The sequence below is a fragment of the Apium graveolens genome, chromosome 4 (genome assembly GCF_009905375.1).
Source record: "Apium graveolens cultivar Ventura chromosome 4, ASM990537v1, whole genome shotgun sequence".
Lineage (NCBI taxonomy): Eukaryota > Viridiplantae > Streptophyta > Magnoliopsida > Apiales > Apiaceae > Apium > Apium graveolens.
The window spans coordinates 309,130,334-309,147,875 of record NC_133650.1 but is presented as its reverse complement, the minus strand read 5'-3'; the positions used below and the strand labels follow the sequence as shown (position 1 = coordinate 309,147,875).

At 36.4% G+C, this 17,542-nt stretch overlaps 2 protein-coding genes across 2 annotated transcripts; one reads left to right on the top strand and one right to left on the bottom strand.

Moving 5' to 3' along the window:
• Window positions 1-526: 526 nt before the first annotated feature.
• Window positions 527-3,067, top strand: LOC141720099 (B3 domain-containing protein Os01g0234100-like). The gene is made up of 4 exons (XM_074522455.1): window positions 527-1,041; window positions 1,457-1,663; window positions 1,870-1,965; window positions 2,073-3,067. The coding sequence occupies exons 1-4, from the start codon at window positions 892-894 to the stop codon at window positions 2,826-2,828; spliced, it is 1,209 nt and encodes a 402-aa protein (XP_074378556.1). The 5' UTR covers window positions 527-891; the 3' UTR covers window positions 2,829-3,067.
• Window positions 3,068-6,562: 3,495 nt separating this feature from the next.
• LOC141720098 (putative disease resistance protein At4g19520) lies at window positions 6,563-16,700 on the bottom strand. Its single transcript, XM_074522453.1, has 10 exons — window positions 14,833-16,700; window positions 13,357-14,482; window positions 12,818-13,096; window positions 11,120-12,520; window positions 10,587-11,048; window positions 10,194-10,342; window positions 9,551-9,627; window positions 8,229-8,754; window positions 6,798-7,901; window positions 6,563-6,699 (listed from the first exon to the last, which is right to left on the bottom strand). Exons 1-9 carry the CDS (start codon window positions 15,336-15,338, stop codon window positions 6,800-6,802), a joined length of 5,628 nt encoding a protein of 1,875 aa, XP_074378554.1. The 5' UTR covers window positions 15,339-16,700; the 3' UTR covers window positions 6,563-6,699; window positions 6,798-6,799.
• Window positions 16,701-17,542: the final 842 nt, after the last annotated feature.

Sequence of the window (17,542 nt, the reverse complement as noted above, 5' to 3'; positions counted from 1 at the left end):
TTGCGTGCCGGTTCAGTGTTCATGCTTCCCGAGCTCAACCCGCATTCAACCCGGCCAGGCCCGCACGGAATGCCCAACTGGCCAGCTCTAATTGCAAGTCCTATATATGGTAATATATAACAACTCACAATCCCAATCACAAATCTTTTCAAATTGTCCTTACGGTAATTTTGTTACATTCCCAAAAATTTCTCTCCATCTATTTTTAAAAATTTTGTATTCTAACCTCTTACATGTATACTGTCATTTTCTATTCTACATCTTCTTCAAACACAACACTCAGAAGAAAATACCTCAATGACCACTCAACGCTCTGTCAAGGTATGCTATATAAATATATAAAATATATGCATGTGTATTGTGTACAGCATCTCTTTATGTATACTTATGATGTTGAGCTGACGATTATGTTTACTTGTTTTTTGTAAGCAGATTAGTCAGGCAATTGACAAGAGGAAGAGGATGATGATTTTGAAGAAAATGCATCATACTAGCAACCACAAACGAGTAAACATTCACTCCTGACGTGTACGTGTGTAATTAGATGCTAGGAATTTAATCTTTAATATCTTTTGCAGGTTTTTCCTTTCGATTCCGGCAAGCCTTCGCGAAGGTCGGTTAACAGCACTCGAACTTTTTCTTACCCCCTGCTCCCGAGTTTTAAAAATGGTGGAAAGTAAGTATAAGATAAGTAAAATAGTTGCACTTTCATTCCTAATCGTGTTCCCGGTTTTTTAAAAGGAACGAAAGTAAGTACGGGCGGAGGCAGTACTAGGCCAGCAAGACATTTTACCTCCCTATCACTTACTTCCTTCCCTAATAAAAACTCGGGAGCAAGACATTAATGTTTTTATCGTTGTTGGCTTAAAATGATTGTCTCGATTATGCAGTATGAAAATAGCAAGGATTAGTAATGAAATTGATCTAAAAGAATCCTCTTCGATGGACCGAGCTCTAGAAATTCAAGCAAGTTTAACATCCAAGTTCCCTAGTTTTGTTAAGATTATGCTCCCATCACATGTTACTGGTGGATTTTGGCTGGTAAACACTTGGTTACTTACGCCGTGTTCCAGAGAGTTTGAAAATGGAGAGAAGAGAAGAGAAGAGAAGAGAAAAAAAAATTAATTTTTTCTTCCTAGACGTGCTCCCGAGTTTTTTGGCGAGAGAAGAGAAATGATCGGGAGGGAAAATTTCCTATAATTTTCCCCCAAAACTTTCTTCCAAAAAATGAGAAGATTTGAAAAGATCCTCTCGCATTATCTTCATTTTCATGGTCACTTTCTCTTCTTTTTACACAAACTCGGAAGCACACAACTGAATTACTTTCTTCTGCTATTTATCTTCTCTTCTCATCTTCTCCCGTCTCTTCTTTTCTATTTTCTCCTACAAAATCTCTGGAGCACATCATTAAAGATTAATATGGCTTGTGATTTGTGAGTTCTTGCTTCAATAACAGGGTCTTCCTAAGAATTTTACTACCAGACATTTGCCGAAGCATGATGACACTGTTGTTCTGGTGGACGACGATGATCTTGAACATGACACTAAGTATCTAGCTAACAAGAACGGACTAAGTGGTGGATGGAGAGGGTTCTCCATTGCTCATAATTTACACGAGAACGATGTTTTGATTTTTCAGCTGATCCAATTGTGCAAATTTAAGGTAATGTTGAACAATATAGAAATGCACTAGTTAACAATTTAAATCCCTATAATCCGTTGTTACTGCCACAACCTCTGCCAGCATGAGCTCTGATACCATGTCAAAGAACCAGTTACTCTAAAATCTCAAGATGTTAGATAATGACCCTTACCAGGATCTTATATTCTACAAAAATAACTGTACTTTGCCTTCCATATCTTTTGCAGGTCTATATTGTGAAAGCTATTGCCTCAACTGAAACTGATCTAGCTATTAGCCTTGTAAACTTAGGTGCTTGTGCAAAAGAGATGGTTGATGGTAAGGTCATTTACTTTATATATATATTGCTCTAGTTCATGAACACAATAGGTTGATGATATTAACAAGTATACTGTTATTTTTTCTGTAAGATCAAAAAAAGAACCTGCAGATTACTGTACTGGGACAAGAGAAAGATTTGGTTGCTCTCTGTGATTACGCTGATGCTGCAGAAAAGCTTCCCGGGGTGGATATTGATAGTTATGACTTGAATGATTCTGCAGGCAGCAAGTTTTCTCAATTAGTTAAGAATTTCAAAGATGTGAAAACTTTCGAAAATTTCAAAATTATTGTATATGGATATATTATTACTGACAGCAAGATTCCCCAGCACCTTCAGGTTAAGTACTATGAGCTTTGCTGCAGTCAAAAGTCATACCTCCATGAACAACTCAATGATAAGCTCAATTTGGAACTAGTAGTAGGAGTCATTTTAGAAACCATCAACATTGCTGATGCTATTAGATCTTCCAAGCTTACCAGTTCTGAAAAACTGATACTATGGGATGACACATTAAAAGCCTTCGAGGTTTTAGGCATGAAAGTTGGATTTCTACGTGCCAGGATTAATAAGCTAGTAACTCTCTCTTCCGATGCAAAAGATGCATTAACTCGCAAGATACTCGAAAAAGAGAAAGCAGAAGAGGAATTCAGAGCTCTCATACTTAAAAAAGTGAAAACAGAAGAGAAATTCAGAGCTCTTGTACTTGAAAAAGTGAAAGTAGAAGAGGAAGTGAAATCTCTTAAGGTAGAGCTTGTTAGTGTTAAAAAGGTGATTGATAATTCGGATCACAAAATCGAGTATATGAAGAGGAGAGCTGAGAGACTTGAAGCTGTGTTTCTAGAAGAGTCAAAGGCACCATGGTGAAAGGCTAAGGAATTATCATCCAGTAGGATTAATAAAGCACTAAATTTTTTCGCCAGAACAGTTTGCTTCATTGCACTTTCATCTCTAGCCCAAATTAGAAAATTAAATATGCAATGAGAAAGATGATATGAAACCTATCTTTAGCTTTACTAAGCATATGGAACCTATTAGGTTGTTCTGGAAAATTAATCCTGGCTAGCAAGGTTAAACTAATTTATATATTATCGGAAGATTACAAGACTGACACATCCAATATACTACTGATCAAACAATATTGATGTTGTTCCGAAATCTCTCTCTTATCTTACAGCTATGAACTCTAGCTAGAAGGCCAATACGGATTTACAGTGGATAATCGATAATTCCACTCTCCAAGAAAAGGTGTCTCTGTAACTAAATTGATGAACCTGGGCTGTTGAACCCCTATTGCTTTGCTCTAATAAATTCTGTTTTTCCTTTTCGGTCACCGAGAGTTGTTCTTTAAGTTTTAGAACCTGAAAAATCAATTGAACGTGCATCACAATGAGTTTCTGAGTTTCTGGTGCCTAACTTATAAACTAATCTTTTCTGATTGTAATTACTGTTAAAAGTCTTGGGCAACTTCAAACTTGATTTATGGTTCTGGAATTGCAGTAATTAGCAGGCGAATATCAATTTTTGGAACACCACTTGAATAATCATAAATAGCAAATCAGAAAAGGGGTACATGAATAACACAGACAGGAAGAACCAAAACTCTAAAAATAAACTTACTTACTTGAGTTTTGAGTAGGAATTTTTCGGACACAGTGCACTCATGTTGAGTCTTCAATCGCAAGTATTCTTCCTGGAGCTTCTTGCTCTTCTGTTTTGGAACCAATCTGCTACTTTGCGGGGATCAAGCCCAAGTTGAGAAGCAATTCTATCCTTTCTTTGGGAATCCAATTTATTGAATTTGGAAATGAAGCTCCAGCATGTTTTACTTGCTCATCACTAAGCTTCCTCTTCTTAAATCCGGTGTTGCACGATGATTTCCCTCTGCTCTTCTTGCGCCTTGTTCTTTGTTTCTCTAATTGGTTTCATTGATGGATCGAGTATATTTAAGAGTGTATCACTAAGTGGACTTATTGATGACCAAGATATTCTTTATTAGCATTACTTTGTGCATATATCTGATTTGTATGTTCAAGTAGTTGTCCTGGATTTGACTAATGTATAGCTTGATTTAGACTAACCAGGTGTTCTCAGTATATCAAATGAGCCCCACACTTCTTCACCTTCACTTCACAAGGGTCGGGTAAGCATTGAAATGAAATCTTGATTCTATCTCCACTTTCCATTCTATTACACTCTATGCATAACCGTGTGATCACAGTATCATCTCAGCCCCACACTTTTTTACCTTCACCACAGGACCAACAGTAAAATCATGATAAGGATTGGGCATGTAATGAAATAAAATCTTGATTCTATCTCCGCTTTCCATTGTATCATCTTCCATGCATTCTATTCTCGACTGTACTTCACCCACCACTACCGCGCATGAGAAATAAAAATCATAATGCTTTTCGATATTCTTTGTTCTATTAGTAATTACAGCTCTTATGTATGGAAAGAAAGAAACCTTATATTTGCATTTTATATACGATCCAGAGCCAGACACCAAAGAAGTTTTCTCCTGAATTTGGCGGGACTGTGAAAGACAATGTATTCCCACTGCTTTTGTAGCTGAACCATTACGCCACCTCCCTGTCTGGAATATCAGCCTTAAATGAATTTAATTTATGTTGTCCTACCTGTAACATAAAGAAATGTTAACATATTTATACAAGTGTGAGTTTCAGAGTTTGTGTCTATAATGGAAGAGATACCAACACCAATATATACCTGAAGAAAACTCTGCTTCAAACTAGTAGATTTCAGATTGATACAACGGTTAACAGTCAATTGCTTCAATTCCTTCAACATTGACAGATCCGGTAGATCTTGTAGGCTTGTGCAATCGTCAACCTCAAGTTGTTGGATAAGAGGAGGAAGTGGGGGAAGTGCTTGAAGGCTGATGCATCTCCTTACGTACAAACGTTCCAACTGTTTCAAGCTTGATAGATCTGGTAGCATCTTCAGTGTTTCATAGTTATCTATGCTTAGAGTTGTTAGATTCGGAGGAAGTTCAGCAAAAAAGCACTCATCACTTGTACAATTATACAATGCAAGATATTGTAGGTTGGAAAGCTTATAAAGTCTATACGATTCATGTGGAGAGAAACCGTGGCTCTCATCATCAAGACATAACTTTTCCAAAGAAGAGAAACTTAGAATCAGAGGCAGCCATAACCTTGAATCACATCTCAGTGCTAGACTTTTCAAATTCATATCTTTTACCATATCAGGAAAAATAATTTTATCTTTGTCCCCTAGATGAAGCTCTAATGTTGCAAGTGATGTAACATTCCATATGCTGCTGGGAAGATTTCTAACCATTTTGTTGGAATAAAATTTTAATACCTTTAGCCTACTCAGTAGTCCGATAGAATCTGGTAATTCTTCAATTGTTGTACCAATTGCATTAAGCTTTTCTAAGCATTGCATCTTCCCCAACTGCTCAGGCAATTGCTCGAGCTTTGAGCTCCGACTGACATCCAGTACTCGAAGAACCTTCAGCTTCCATAAGCTATTTGGAATACTTGTAAGGTTTTCGCACGACCTCAAATGCAATTTGTCCAATTTGACCAGGCCTGAGAACGTGTCTGGCAGGTGTTCAATCGCACTACAACTTGCATCAAACAATTTTAAGCTTTCCATATTTCCAATTTGCTCAGGTAACTTTCGAAGCTTCTTGCATGCCAACAACTTCAAATCAACCAATTCCTTTAGGTGACCAATTGAGTCTGGCAGGTGCTCAATTGGGGTATAACTTGCATCAAGCATCCTTAAGCATTTCATATCACCTAATTGCTCAGGCAATCGTGTCAGACTGCGGCAACGACCCAAATTTAAACTGCCCAGATTAGTCAATCGAATGATGGCTTCAGGTAGTCGTTTCAGATTCACACACTTACGCAAATCCAAATGACACAACTTCGTCAATTGTGCGATTGGCTCACTGAGATCCTTCAAATGGCTGCATTCGCCCAAATCCAAATGACTCAAATTAGTCAATCGTCCAATTGATGGGTGGACTTGTTTCAGGCTTTTACAACCACGGAATAACAACTTCTCAACAAGTTTTATATTAGTGAAGTCGGGCATGATTTTCAACTTCTCTGAGTAACTTAGATTAATGGTCTTCAAGTCCACCAAAGGCTGATTTGAAAAACATGCAAGTAAGACAGTTACAATTCTTTCAAAACAACCAGCTTAATATATTCAGTACATAAATAATTATCTACACAATATAAGTATTAATCACAATTCTATAAGTCTAAAAATTTAAGTATATACCACAATTGAAGAATTGTCAATTATTTACATGCATAATAATATTCAGTGTGCCTGTTTTAAATATTTATCCCATAACAATTTACTACATATTTTTTACACAACCAAAAAGAAATCAATCTATATATTGTATTATGTATGTGTTTTCATGCGTGTAAAATGTAGATTTTCGTACCTTGGTGCCCTTCCACAATGTCTTAAATTCGCTATATGGCATGTTAAGGGAGACGAGTTTTGGTGGACGAAAACTAGAAGGCAAATGCGTCCAGGGGAAATGATCCCAGCGGAAGCACCTTAACTCATATAACGAATTATCGAAACTTCCCTCAATGTCACATGCACCAATTATTTCAAGTAATCTCAAGCTGGGCATTCTTTTAAAAATTTCGGCAGTGAAATGTCTATTTGCGGACATTGTCTGCTTTATGATGAGTCCTTCAATAAATTCTGTTCCCTGATATAATCATTGGAGGAAAAGATTAGGTTCGTTATTTTGTCACATGAGGTAGTGAAATCGAAAGCAACTACAGTCATACATAGATTTATTATTACCTCTAGATTTTGCAAAGCTCTGCATGTGTTTCCTTGATGCAAGTACAAGCACCTGCAATTCCCTTGCTGGCATTCAACTTCTTTTCCCATGCGTTGGATAGGTTATGCATCTGAAACTTATTATTCCCATCAACTGTCAGTAGACATCTTTCTTCTAGAATTGGTATATTAACATCCGGAAAGAAACTACAAGATCGGAATACATGAACAGCCTCATCTTTATCCCTTCCGATGAAGAAGAAAGCAATATCTAGGAAAATTGCCTTTTGTGTCTTATCATCTAATTCATCATAGCTCAGCTGAAGGATTTTATGTACATCATTCTCCCCAATTTCTTGAACCTTTACAAGTTTATCTTTCCAGAATGAAACATCAGTCCTACCGAGCAAAGATGACCCCAATACCTTGAGAGCTAGTGGAAGACCTACAGCATATTTTATGAAGCTAACTGTGAGCTCTTTAAAACATTCAGGCGGTGTTGGCTTGCGGAAGGCATGATGGCTAAAGAGCTTCAATGAATCAGCTTGTTCCAATTCCCTCATCATGTATATATCCACTTCTGATACATCTTCTTTTAATTGAATTGCCAGGTTTGCATCTCTTGTTGTAAAAATAATTCTACTTCCCGCAGAAAACAAGTTGCAAACCCTTACTAGCAATTCTGAATAGCTTGATTGGTCCACATCATCCACAACAATGAGAGCTTTCTTATTGCAAAGAAATTGCTTCAATTGTCTTACTCCACTTTTAACATCAGGTACCTTATACTCTGTCCTTCCAAAAAGCTTAACCACAAGTTGCTGAAGTAAAGGAAGTAGACAACGACCTCCTTGTGAATGTGGTTTCAAATCATCAACGAAGCAACTGATGTCAAAATTGTTAAAATATTTATTGTAGAAAGCTTTGGCAGTTGTAGTTTTACCAATTCCTCCCATCCCGCATATCCCAATGGCACGGACATCATTTGACTCGATGCTCAGTTTTTCATATATCTCTTGAACAGAAGAATCTATGGCAACCAGATATTCCTCAAGCTGTAAATCTTTTGTAGATGTAAGTTTTCTGACATTCTCCACAATATCTTGAATGGTGTCCGACTCATTCCTGTCAAGTATATTAATCGCACATGATTGTAATTCTAATAGTTAACTTAACATATTAACAACTCAAGAAAAATCTTAAAAACTGCTATCAATGTCACAACTGCAAAAAAGATTATATGCAAAGAAACAATTTTACTGGATTTAGGACTTGTGTTTTATATTCAAAAATCATGAAAAGAAATTTCTAGGTTAAAAATTGTACCCACTTCTGTGAAGATTTCTTGAGTAGAAATTAGTTGGTGATATGCAATCGAATACTGAAACTCGTGGAGGACTACAATAAGCATAAAAAATTAAATAAATAAAACAACAAATAAAGGCAACATACTCATTTGCATCCGTTTTGAGATGGTATTCTGATAGCTCTGCGATTTCCGCAAGTGCAGATTTCCACTTTTCAATAACATCAACAGAGTAACGCTTGCTGTGAACATCCAGAGCATCCTTAAAACTATTTTTCAGGTGCCGTAAATGTGCTGGATCAACATAGTAAAATACAGGAATTACCACATGTCCGCTGGTTCTCTTGCAAGTAAGGATCTCTACGAGCTCATCAAGGCACCATCTTGAATAAGCATAATTCTCTGAGAGAACGGCTATCAGTAACTTAGAACCGTGGATTGCATTAAGTAGTCCGCGTGAAATTTCTTCACCCTTGTCGAGTTCAGGGTCATCCATGAAGGTTAGAACTCCAGCCCGAACCAAAGCAGAGTAAAGATGTGAAGTAAAGTTTTTGCGAGTGTCCTTACCGTAAAAGCTTAAGAACACATCCCAGCTACCAGGTGGAGCGGAAGAAGATAGAGTTAACTGAAGATTACATGTGCTGGCCATAGGAAGAAAAATGGTGTTTTTAGCTGAAATAGAACAAACAATGGTAAGTGTAGAGCTTTACTAGTTTAAGTTGGATTTTTAGTCTGTCATATTATCTACTACTAATTCTAGTATTCTACCTGATGTTTAGTACCGTAGGAAATAGATTAGAAACTTCATTAAAGTCTAACCACCCACTCAACCGTACTAATTACCTTGAAAATTTCACCTGCTTTACTGAAATTATAATCACTTTCTCTTTAGAAATGTCGGTAAAAGATGCATTATAATAAAGCCAAGTTGTGCAATGTGCTTTAAATTTAGAGGCCATAAAATGCAAAGTAATGCAAAAGTTAAAAAAAACAGTATGGTTGATTTGTTAACACAATACCTTTTACTTTTAGCAGTTTCTGAGAAAGGGGGAGAGGATTGTGCATATCTTGTTTAATTTCTCCACTAATGCATGCGCGATTCCTCTGTTTTTACTGGAAATAACTATAAATCTTCTACATTAGTTTATGTGTATATTCTTAATGCTGCTATACATGTACAGTGTACACAAAATAGAACCATGTACTACCAAATCTGGGTGAAGGGTTCAGCCCGGGTTTTAATATTTTTTAATTATATTGGGTGTTATTCGAGCTCGAACTCTTCCCAGTTCCCATCAATGAGTTACGAATTTCAAATATAAGTTATTCAACCAAACACATCAAAAATAAGCGAATCATAAGCACATAAAGTTACGATGAAGCAAGCCGAGTTACTAATGAAATGACAAAATGACAACAAAAATAAACTCCCTGGAAAAAAATTACATATATAATTTACACAACTTACGTGCTTGTTTAAATGCCTTCGCTTTAAGCAGTTTAAGAGGATAGCTGAGGATGGAGATCAGAGTGATGGTCGGAAACCTGGTCCATTGTTGCCATTGAAGATTTCAGTAGTCCTCTGGTATACTAATAATTCTTTACAATCAATAACAAAGGTAGCGTACTAGCAGTTAGCATATTTACCATTATACAAAGTGGCGGACGAAGAACAAAATAATAGGGGGTCCAGAATGATATACAAGTACTAGAAATCTTATAGTAAAAACTATGAACTAGCATGAAATATTAGTTTTTGCGAATAATTTCAATTGTGGTGCATTACCTTTCAAAAAATGATAATAATACATTACGAAATTGAAAGCCGTAATGTGATTATATACCTCAATAGTGATACAATGTACAATTCATTAATTTCATAACTACTTACCACAGTGTAAGTATTTTGGATGAGACAAATTATCAAACAGTTAACAGAATTATAAACAACCATGCATTCAGTAAATGAGAGATATAAAACACACACACGAACATTTTTGGGATCCCAGAAACTGAAGTTCTTCAAGATGAGGAGTAAGTGGGGGAAATAATGATGAAGAGATAATGATGCAAGTAATGTAAGACTCCATATGCTGCTGAGAAGATTTAACCTACTCAGTAGTCCGATAGCATCTGAAATTTCTTCAATTGCTGTACCAGATGCATGAAGCTCTTCTAAGCATTGCATCTTCCCCAATTGCTTACGCAATTGCTCGAGCTTTGAGTTCCAACTCAGATCCAGTAATCGAAGAACCTTCAGCTTCCATAGGTTATTTGGAAGACTTGTAAGGCTAATTGCATTGGAACCAACAATGAGAGAGAGAGAGAGAGAGAGAGAGAGAGAGAGAGAGAGATTTGAAGGGAATGAAGATTAAAATTAGATTAGAAACACCAACAATTTTAGAGGAAAAAATGAGTACCTTCCCGTTAAGGCGTTTGATTAACAGAGAGTTAGGAGAACTAAATTGTTGTTTACAGGTAAACTATTAACATTAATGGGATGCTCTTATCAAATGAGCCCCACATTTCTTCACCTTCAACGTTGATTGACTATCAGTAAAACTATCAGGACGGGGTAAGCATTTCTTGAATGCTTCAAGAAAAGGATGGGGAAAGCATTGAAATGAAATCTTAATTCTATCTCCACTTTCCATTCTATGATTCTTTATGCATTGTAACCTCGACTGTACTTCACCCACCACTCTCTCCCATGGTATATAAATGTCATAATTGTTTTTGATATCCTTTGTCCTATTTGTGATTACCGCTCTCACGTATAGACTGGAACGAACAGTAGTATGTTTGTGTTTACAGACGATCCAGAGGCCGACACCAAACAAGTTATCTCCCAAATTTGGCGGTATTGTAAAAGATAATGTATTCCCACTGCTTTTGTAGCTAAACCACTCCCCGACCTCCTTGTTTGGTATATCACCTTCAAATGAATTTAATTTATTTTGTCCTACCTGTAACATAAATAAATTTATTGGTTCTTAGATGAGATGAATGTAGAGACAGAGACAAACAACCAACATACCTGAAGGAAACTCTGCTTCAAACTAATTGATTTCAAATTGATGCAACTTCCGAAATTCAAATGCGTCAATTCCTTCAACATTGACAGATCTGGTAGATCTTGCAGCCTTGTGCATTCGTCAACCTCAAGGTGTTTGAGATGAGGAGGAAGTGGGGGAAGTGCTTGAAGGCTGATGCATCTCCTTACATACAAACGTCCCAACTGTTTCAAGCTTGATAGATCTGGTAGCATCTTCAGTGTTGCATAGCCTTTTATGCTTAAATATGTAAGATTCGGAGGAAGTTTCGAAAAGCAGCACTCATGACTTGTACAATTAAACAATGTAAGACTTCGGAGGTTGGAGAGCTTATAAAGACTATATGATTCATTTGGAGAGAAACTCTGCCTCTTATCAAAAAGAGTTAAGCTTTCCAGAGAAGAGAAACTTATTATCAGAGGCCACCATAAACTTGCATTACATGTCAGGTTCAGAGTTTTCAACTTCATATATTTTACCATATCAGGAGAATTAATTTCATCCTTGTCCCCTAGATGAAGAGATAATATTGTGAGTGATGTAAGATTCCATATGCTGCTGGGAAGATTCTTGGGGGAGGGCAAATGCAATATCTTTAAACTACTCAGTAATCCAATAGAATCTGGTAATGCTTCAATATTTGTACCAAGTGTATATAGCTCTTCTAAGCATTGCATCTTCCCCAACTGCTCAGGCAGTTGCTCGAGCTTTGAGATCTCACTCACATTCAGTACTCGAAGAACCTTCAACTTCCATAAGCTATTTGGAAGACTTACAAGGTTTTTGCACCAATTCAAATCTAGTTTGTCCAATTTGATTAGGCCTGCAAATGTATCTGGTAGGTGCTCAATTGCACTACAACTTGCATCAAACAATTTTAAGCTTTCCAAATTTCCAATTTGCTCTGGTAACTTTCGAAGCTTCTTGCAATTGCACAACTTCAAATCAACCAACTCCTTAAGGTGACCAATTGAATCTGGCAGGTGCTCAATCAGGGTATAACTTGCATTAAGCATCTTTAAGCATTTCATATCACCTAATTGCTCAGGCAACTGTGTCAGATTGCGGCAATGACTCAAATTCAAACTGCCCAGAGTATTTAATTGTATGATAAGCTCGGGTAGTCGTTTCAGATTCACGCACCAATGCAAATCCAAATGACCCAATTTCGTTAATTGTGCAATTGGCAATTCCGTCAAATGGCTGCATTCGCCCAGATCCAAATAACTCAAATTAGTCAATTGTTCGATGGATCGGTGGACTTGCAGCAGGCTTCTACAACCACGGAGTAATAACTTTTCAACTAATCTTAAATTAGTGAAGTTGGGCGTGACTTTCAACTTCTCTGAGTAACTGAGATTAATGGTCTTCAAGTTCAAAAAAGGCTGATAAAAATAACATACAAGTTAGCACAGTTGCAATTTTTTCGAAACAACCACCTTTATTATTACTGTATTCAATAAATCTAAAAATCTAAGTATATAGCACAATATAACAATTGTTACTCATGTATGCACAGCATAATAATATTCAGTGCGCCGGATTTAAATATATATCCCATAGCAATTAACTACATAGTTATTACACAAAAAAAAAGAAATTAATTTATATATGTACTGTATCAGGTATATGTTTGCTTGCATGGGTGCTCATGCGTGTGTGTCAACCTGTAGATTTCGTACCTTGGTGCCCTTCCACAATGTCTTCAATTCGCTATATGGCATGTCAAGGGAGACGAGTTTTTGTGGACGAAAACTAGAAGGCAATTGCGTCCAGGGGCAACGATGCCAGCGGAAGCACCTTAACTCATAGAATGAATTATCGAAATTTCCCTTGATGTCACATGCACCAACTATTTCAAGTAACCTCAAGTTGGGCAGGCTTTCAAATATTTCAGTAGCGAAATGTCCTTTTGTGGACATGGTCAGGTCTATGATGAGTCCTTCAATATTTTTGCTACCCTGATTTGATCATTGATTTGAAAATATAAGAAGCTAACAAAAAAAAATCTAATTAGACACCAGCACGTCTAAGCAACAATGAGCTTTACACAATTCATGGAGTATATTCTTAAGAAAAACGTATATTTTGTTACCCAAATTTTACACTAGCTTATATTAATGTAGTAAGGTTATTAACCTAGTAACATAAGCTCTTTAATAACAAGAAACTGAGGGTTCGTGCCAAAGCCCAAGATATTTAATTAATTGTGCATACGTACATTTTTTATTACCTCTAGATTTTGCAAAGCCATACATGCATTTCCCAGACGCAAGTTCAAGCATCTGCAGTTCCCAGCGTCTGATTCTTGACGTATAACTTCTTTTCCCATCTGTTGGATGAGATTATGCATCTGAAACTTGTTATGCTCGTCAACTATCAATAGACATCTTTCTTCTAGAATTGGTATACCCACATCTGGAAAGAAGCCACAAGATCGGAATACATGAACAGCCTCATCTTTGTCCCTTCCGACAAAGAAGAATGCGATATCTAGGAAAATTGCCTTCGGTGTCTCATCACCTAATTCATCGTAGCTCATTTTAAGTATTCTTTGTATATCAATCTCCCCAATCTCTTGAACCTTTACAAGTTTCTCTTTCCAGAATGCCACATCAGTCCTACGGAGCAAAGATGAACCCAATACCTTGAGAGCTAATGGAAGACCTCCAGCATAAGTTATAAAGCTTAATGTGAGCTCTTTAAAACTTTCGGGTGGTGTTGGTTTTCGGAAGGCATAATAGCTAAAGAGCTCCAACGAATCAGCTTCTCCCAATTTCCTCATCATGTATATATCAACTTCTGATATATCTTCCTTTAATTGATTTGCCAGGTGTGCATCTCTTGTTGTAAAGATAATTCTACTTCCGGCAGAAAACAAGTTGCAAAGCCTTACCAGCAATTCTGAATAACTTGGTTGGTCCAAGTCATCCAAAACAATGAGAGCTTTCTTAGTGTCTAGAATTTGCTGCAAATGTCTTAATCCATTTTTAACGTCAGATACTTTATATTCTTTCCTTCCGGTTAGCTTATTCAAGAGTTGCTGAAGTAAAGCAAGTAGAGGACTACCTCCTTTTAAAAGTTGTTTTACATCATCAATAAAGCAACTGATATCAAAATTGTTAAAATATTTATTGTAGAGACCTTTGGCAATTGTGGTTTTCCCGATTCCTCCCATCCCACAAATCCCAATGGCACGAACATCATTTGACTCCATGCATAATTTTAGATATATCTCTTCAACAAAAGAACCTGTGCCAACTAGATAACCATCCAGATCCAATAGCTTTGTAGATATTAGTTGTGTCACCTTCTGTACAATTTTCTTAACTGTGTTCGATTCATTCCTGTCATTTATAATCCCAAAGAATTTGAATTTGTGTCAGCTGTGTCTGTGTGCGTTGTAAAATACTTTACAATTTACATATGCACATGATATATGATCCAGTATATACCTCTCCAAGAAAACTAAAGAGGACTAAAATCTATCTATGTCATGTGCGACAGAAATTAGGATTTTGTTAAAAAGCTCTTGTGTTTTTTCCAATAAGGAGAGAATTTTTTGTTTTAAACCGGGATCTTAAGCTTAGGTAGCGTAAAAATCAATTGGTGATGTAATTCAATATTGTATCTTGTGAAAAACTACAATAAGCATAACAAAAGTAATTTAGTAAAACAACAAGAAATGAGGACATACTCATTTGCATCCTTTTCGAGATGGTGTCCTGATAGGTCAGCAATTTCAGCAAGAGCAGATTTCCACTTGTCAACAGAATGACTGCTCTTTTGACTTTCAAGACCTTTCTCAAAACTGTTTCTCTGGTGCCGTACATCTGATGGATCAACATATAAAAATACAGGAATTACCAGCAGTCCATTTGTTCTCTTGCAAGCAAGGATCTCTACAAGCTCATCAAGGCACCATCTTGAAGAAGCATAATTCTCTGAGAGAACGACGATAAATATGTTTGAACCACAGATTGCATTACTAAGTCCTGGTGAAATTTCTGCACCCTTTTCGAGTTCAGGGTCATCCATGAAGGTTCTAATTCCTGCTTCAACTAAAGCAGAGTAAAGATGCGAAGTAAAGTTCCCGCGTGTGTCTTTACCACAAAAGCTCAAGAAGACATCCCAGGTAGGCGGAAGCGAATAAGAGGTAAAAGAACAAGGGGTAGTTAACTGAAGATTACTTGTGGTAGCCATGGAAGAAAAAGATAGTGTTTATTAGCTGAAATCGAAACAAATTATTGAAGTTGTAGAGTTTCCCTAGTTTTAGTGGATTTTATAGTTGTCTTTTCATCAACCACAAATCAAGTCTATGGAACCTTTAAAACTTCATTAGGGTTAGGCTCACTTGAGAATAATACTGGCTTGGAACCTTCAATGAATTTATTAATCTAGTACACTTAGGTAGGTCTACGATTTGCTGAATATGAATTGATATTAAAATAACAAGTTGAAAGGCAAAACAAGACTGATGACAAACACACAAACACTCATATGGATAGATAAGAATATTAGGTAAGAGTAAGACAATTAGTTGAAAACAAGCCAAGACAGTAACAACATATATTAAACTTGATGAAAGGGAGAACTACACTTATAAAATAATAATAATGTTTAATGTAAACAGCTAGTTAATTAACATCGTCTTCAACACCATTAAGAGGACGTTTGGAAACAGATATTTCATTTCAAATTATGGATTTCAAATGACATAATTTGAGTTGTTATTACAAATCTCATGTTTCTACTAAGATTTGAATATCCTGGATTTCAAATGAAATTCAAATCCAAATTCCCATACAGATTATTTGATCAAATCCAGAATTACAAATGAAATTCAGATTCCCGAACAGGCCATAAAAGATTTCACATCATAAGAAGTATAGGTCCAACTCAAATCAAATTGACGCAAATTATAAAATACCATTGTTAAGAGCAGTTTATGAAATTTCGGAGAATGGGGTGAGTATTCAGATCAGAGTGATGGTGCGAAATTGCATATCCTATTCGATTTTTCCAGTGAGGACAGCTCCTCCTCTGCTTTTACTCAGGTTATAAATAGTATAAAATGACAAGTTGAAAAGCAAAAACAACACTGATGACATATTTGGATAGATAAGAACATTAGGTAAGAACAAGACAGACAATTAATAGAAAACAAGACAAGACAGTAACAACAAATCTTGTATTCTTGTAACATAATAACAACATAATGTTTAATGTTTAATGTAAGCAACCGGTTGGTTAACATCGTCTTCAACACCAATAAAAGATTTCATTCCATAAGAAAGTATATCAACGAGGAAACAACTTGGAAAATTCATATTGATAAATTCTAGGGAGTGAAATGCAAGCAATGAACAGAATTAAAGAATTGAAACAACCATGGTTCCTTCCCGGGCTTACTCTAGAGCATCAGGACAGTATATGTAGTGGCTAGGCTTTCAACTAGTGACCGGCTCAAGTCGGACAATTTTGGGCAAGTCCCCGTCAACCGGACACAGTGCCTGTTTGGCACCCCATTTGGTGGTCATATATCCTAACATCCCACGTCCATACCAATAAACTGTTCAGGACATTTAATTTTATAGATACAAGTCAACAATTAGTGTACCAAATTATTAGTTTTTTCGGACTGCTATGTGATGGGTTGTTGAGTCCGGTATGCATTCAGTTGTGGGTTTGGGTGTTATTTCTTTTTTGCCAAATTTAAATCAGATTTCATTAATAACTTGAAAGAGATTCAATCGGGACAAACTCCCAACTGATCATGCAACCAGGTTGAAAAACAAATAGAGCAAAATAATTAGCCGTTTTGTTTCCGGATTGCTTAACAAACTGAATACAAATATTTGAAAATTAAAAATGAAAGTAATGGTTTCCCGGGCAATCCAGGATGCATCTCCTCCGAAAATAGCAGCTTCACAATTGACCCTCACATTAATTCGATTGATAGTGCAATGTTCAGATGACTCAGTTGCAACAACTGAGTTTAGAGGCTTCATGTTATGAACAAATATTTTTGGTGAGAGGTAAGCACATGTAATTTTCACCACCGTTCCAAGCGCACCCCAGCTATTTACCTGCAGGACACCAGCTATAGACCTGCCGAAAATGTTGTTGATGCGAGATATCCAGATTTCCTAATACACCATCAAATTCATTTTCAACACAACCACCACATCGCACAAAGCGAGACACGTCGCATAAAGCGAGACAATCAAACACACAAATAATAACTTAAACCGAACAATACGAAAAAAAACCCAAAATTCAAAAATCTCGGAATTAACAACAAATTGTAATATATTGTTAGGCGAGAGATTTTGAATCCAAAAACTGAATTTTATTATAAAATCCAAACTCTTACCTTAGTAGATCTGAAAAATAAAGTGAAGAAC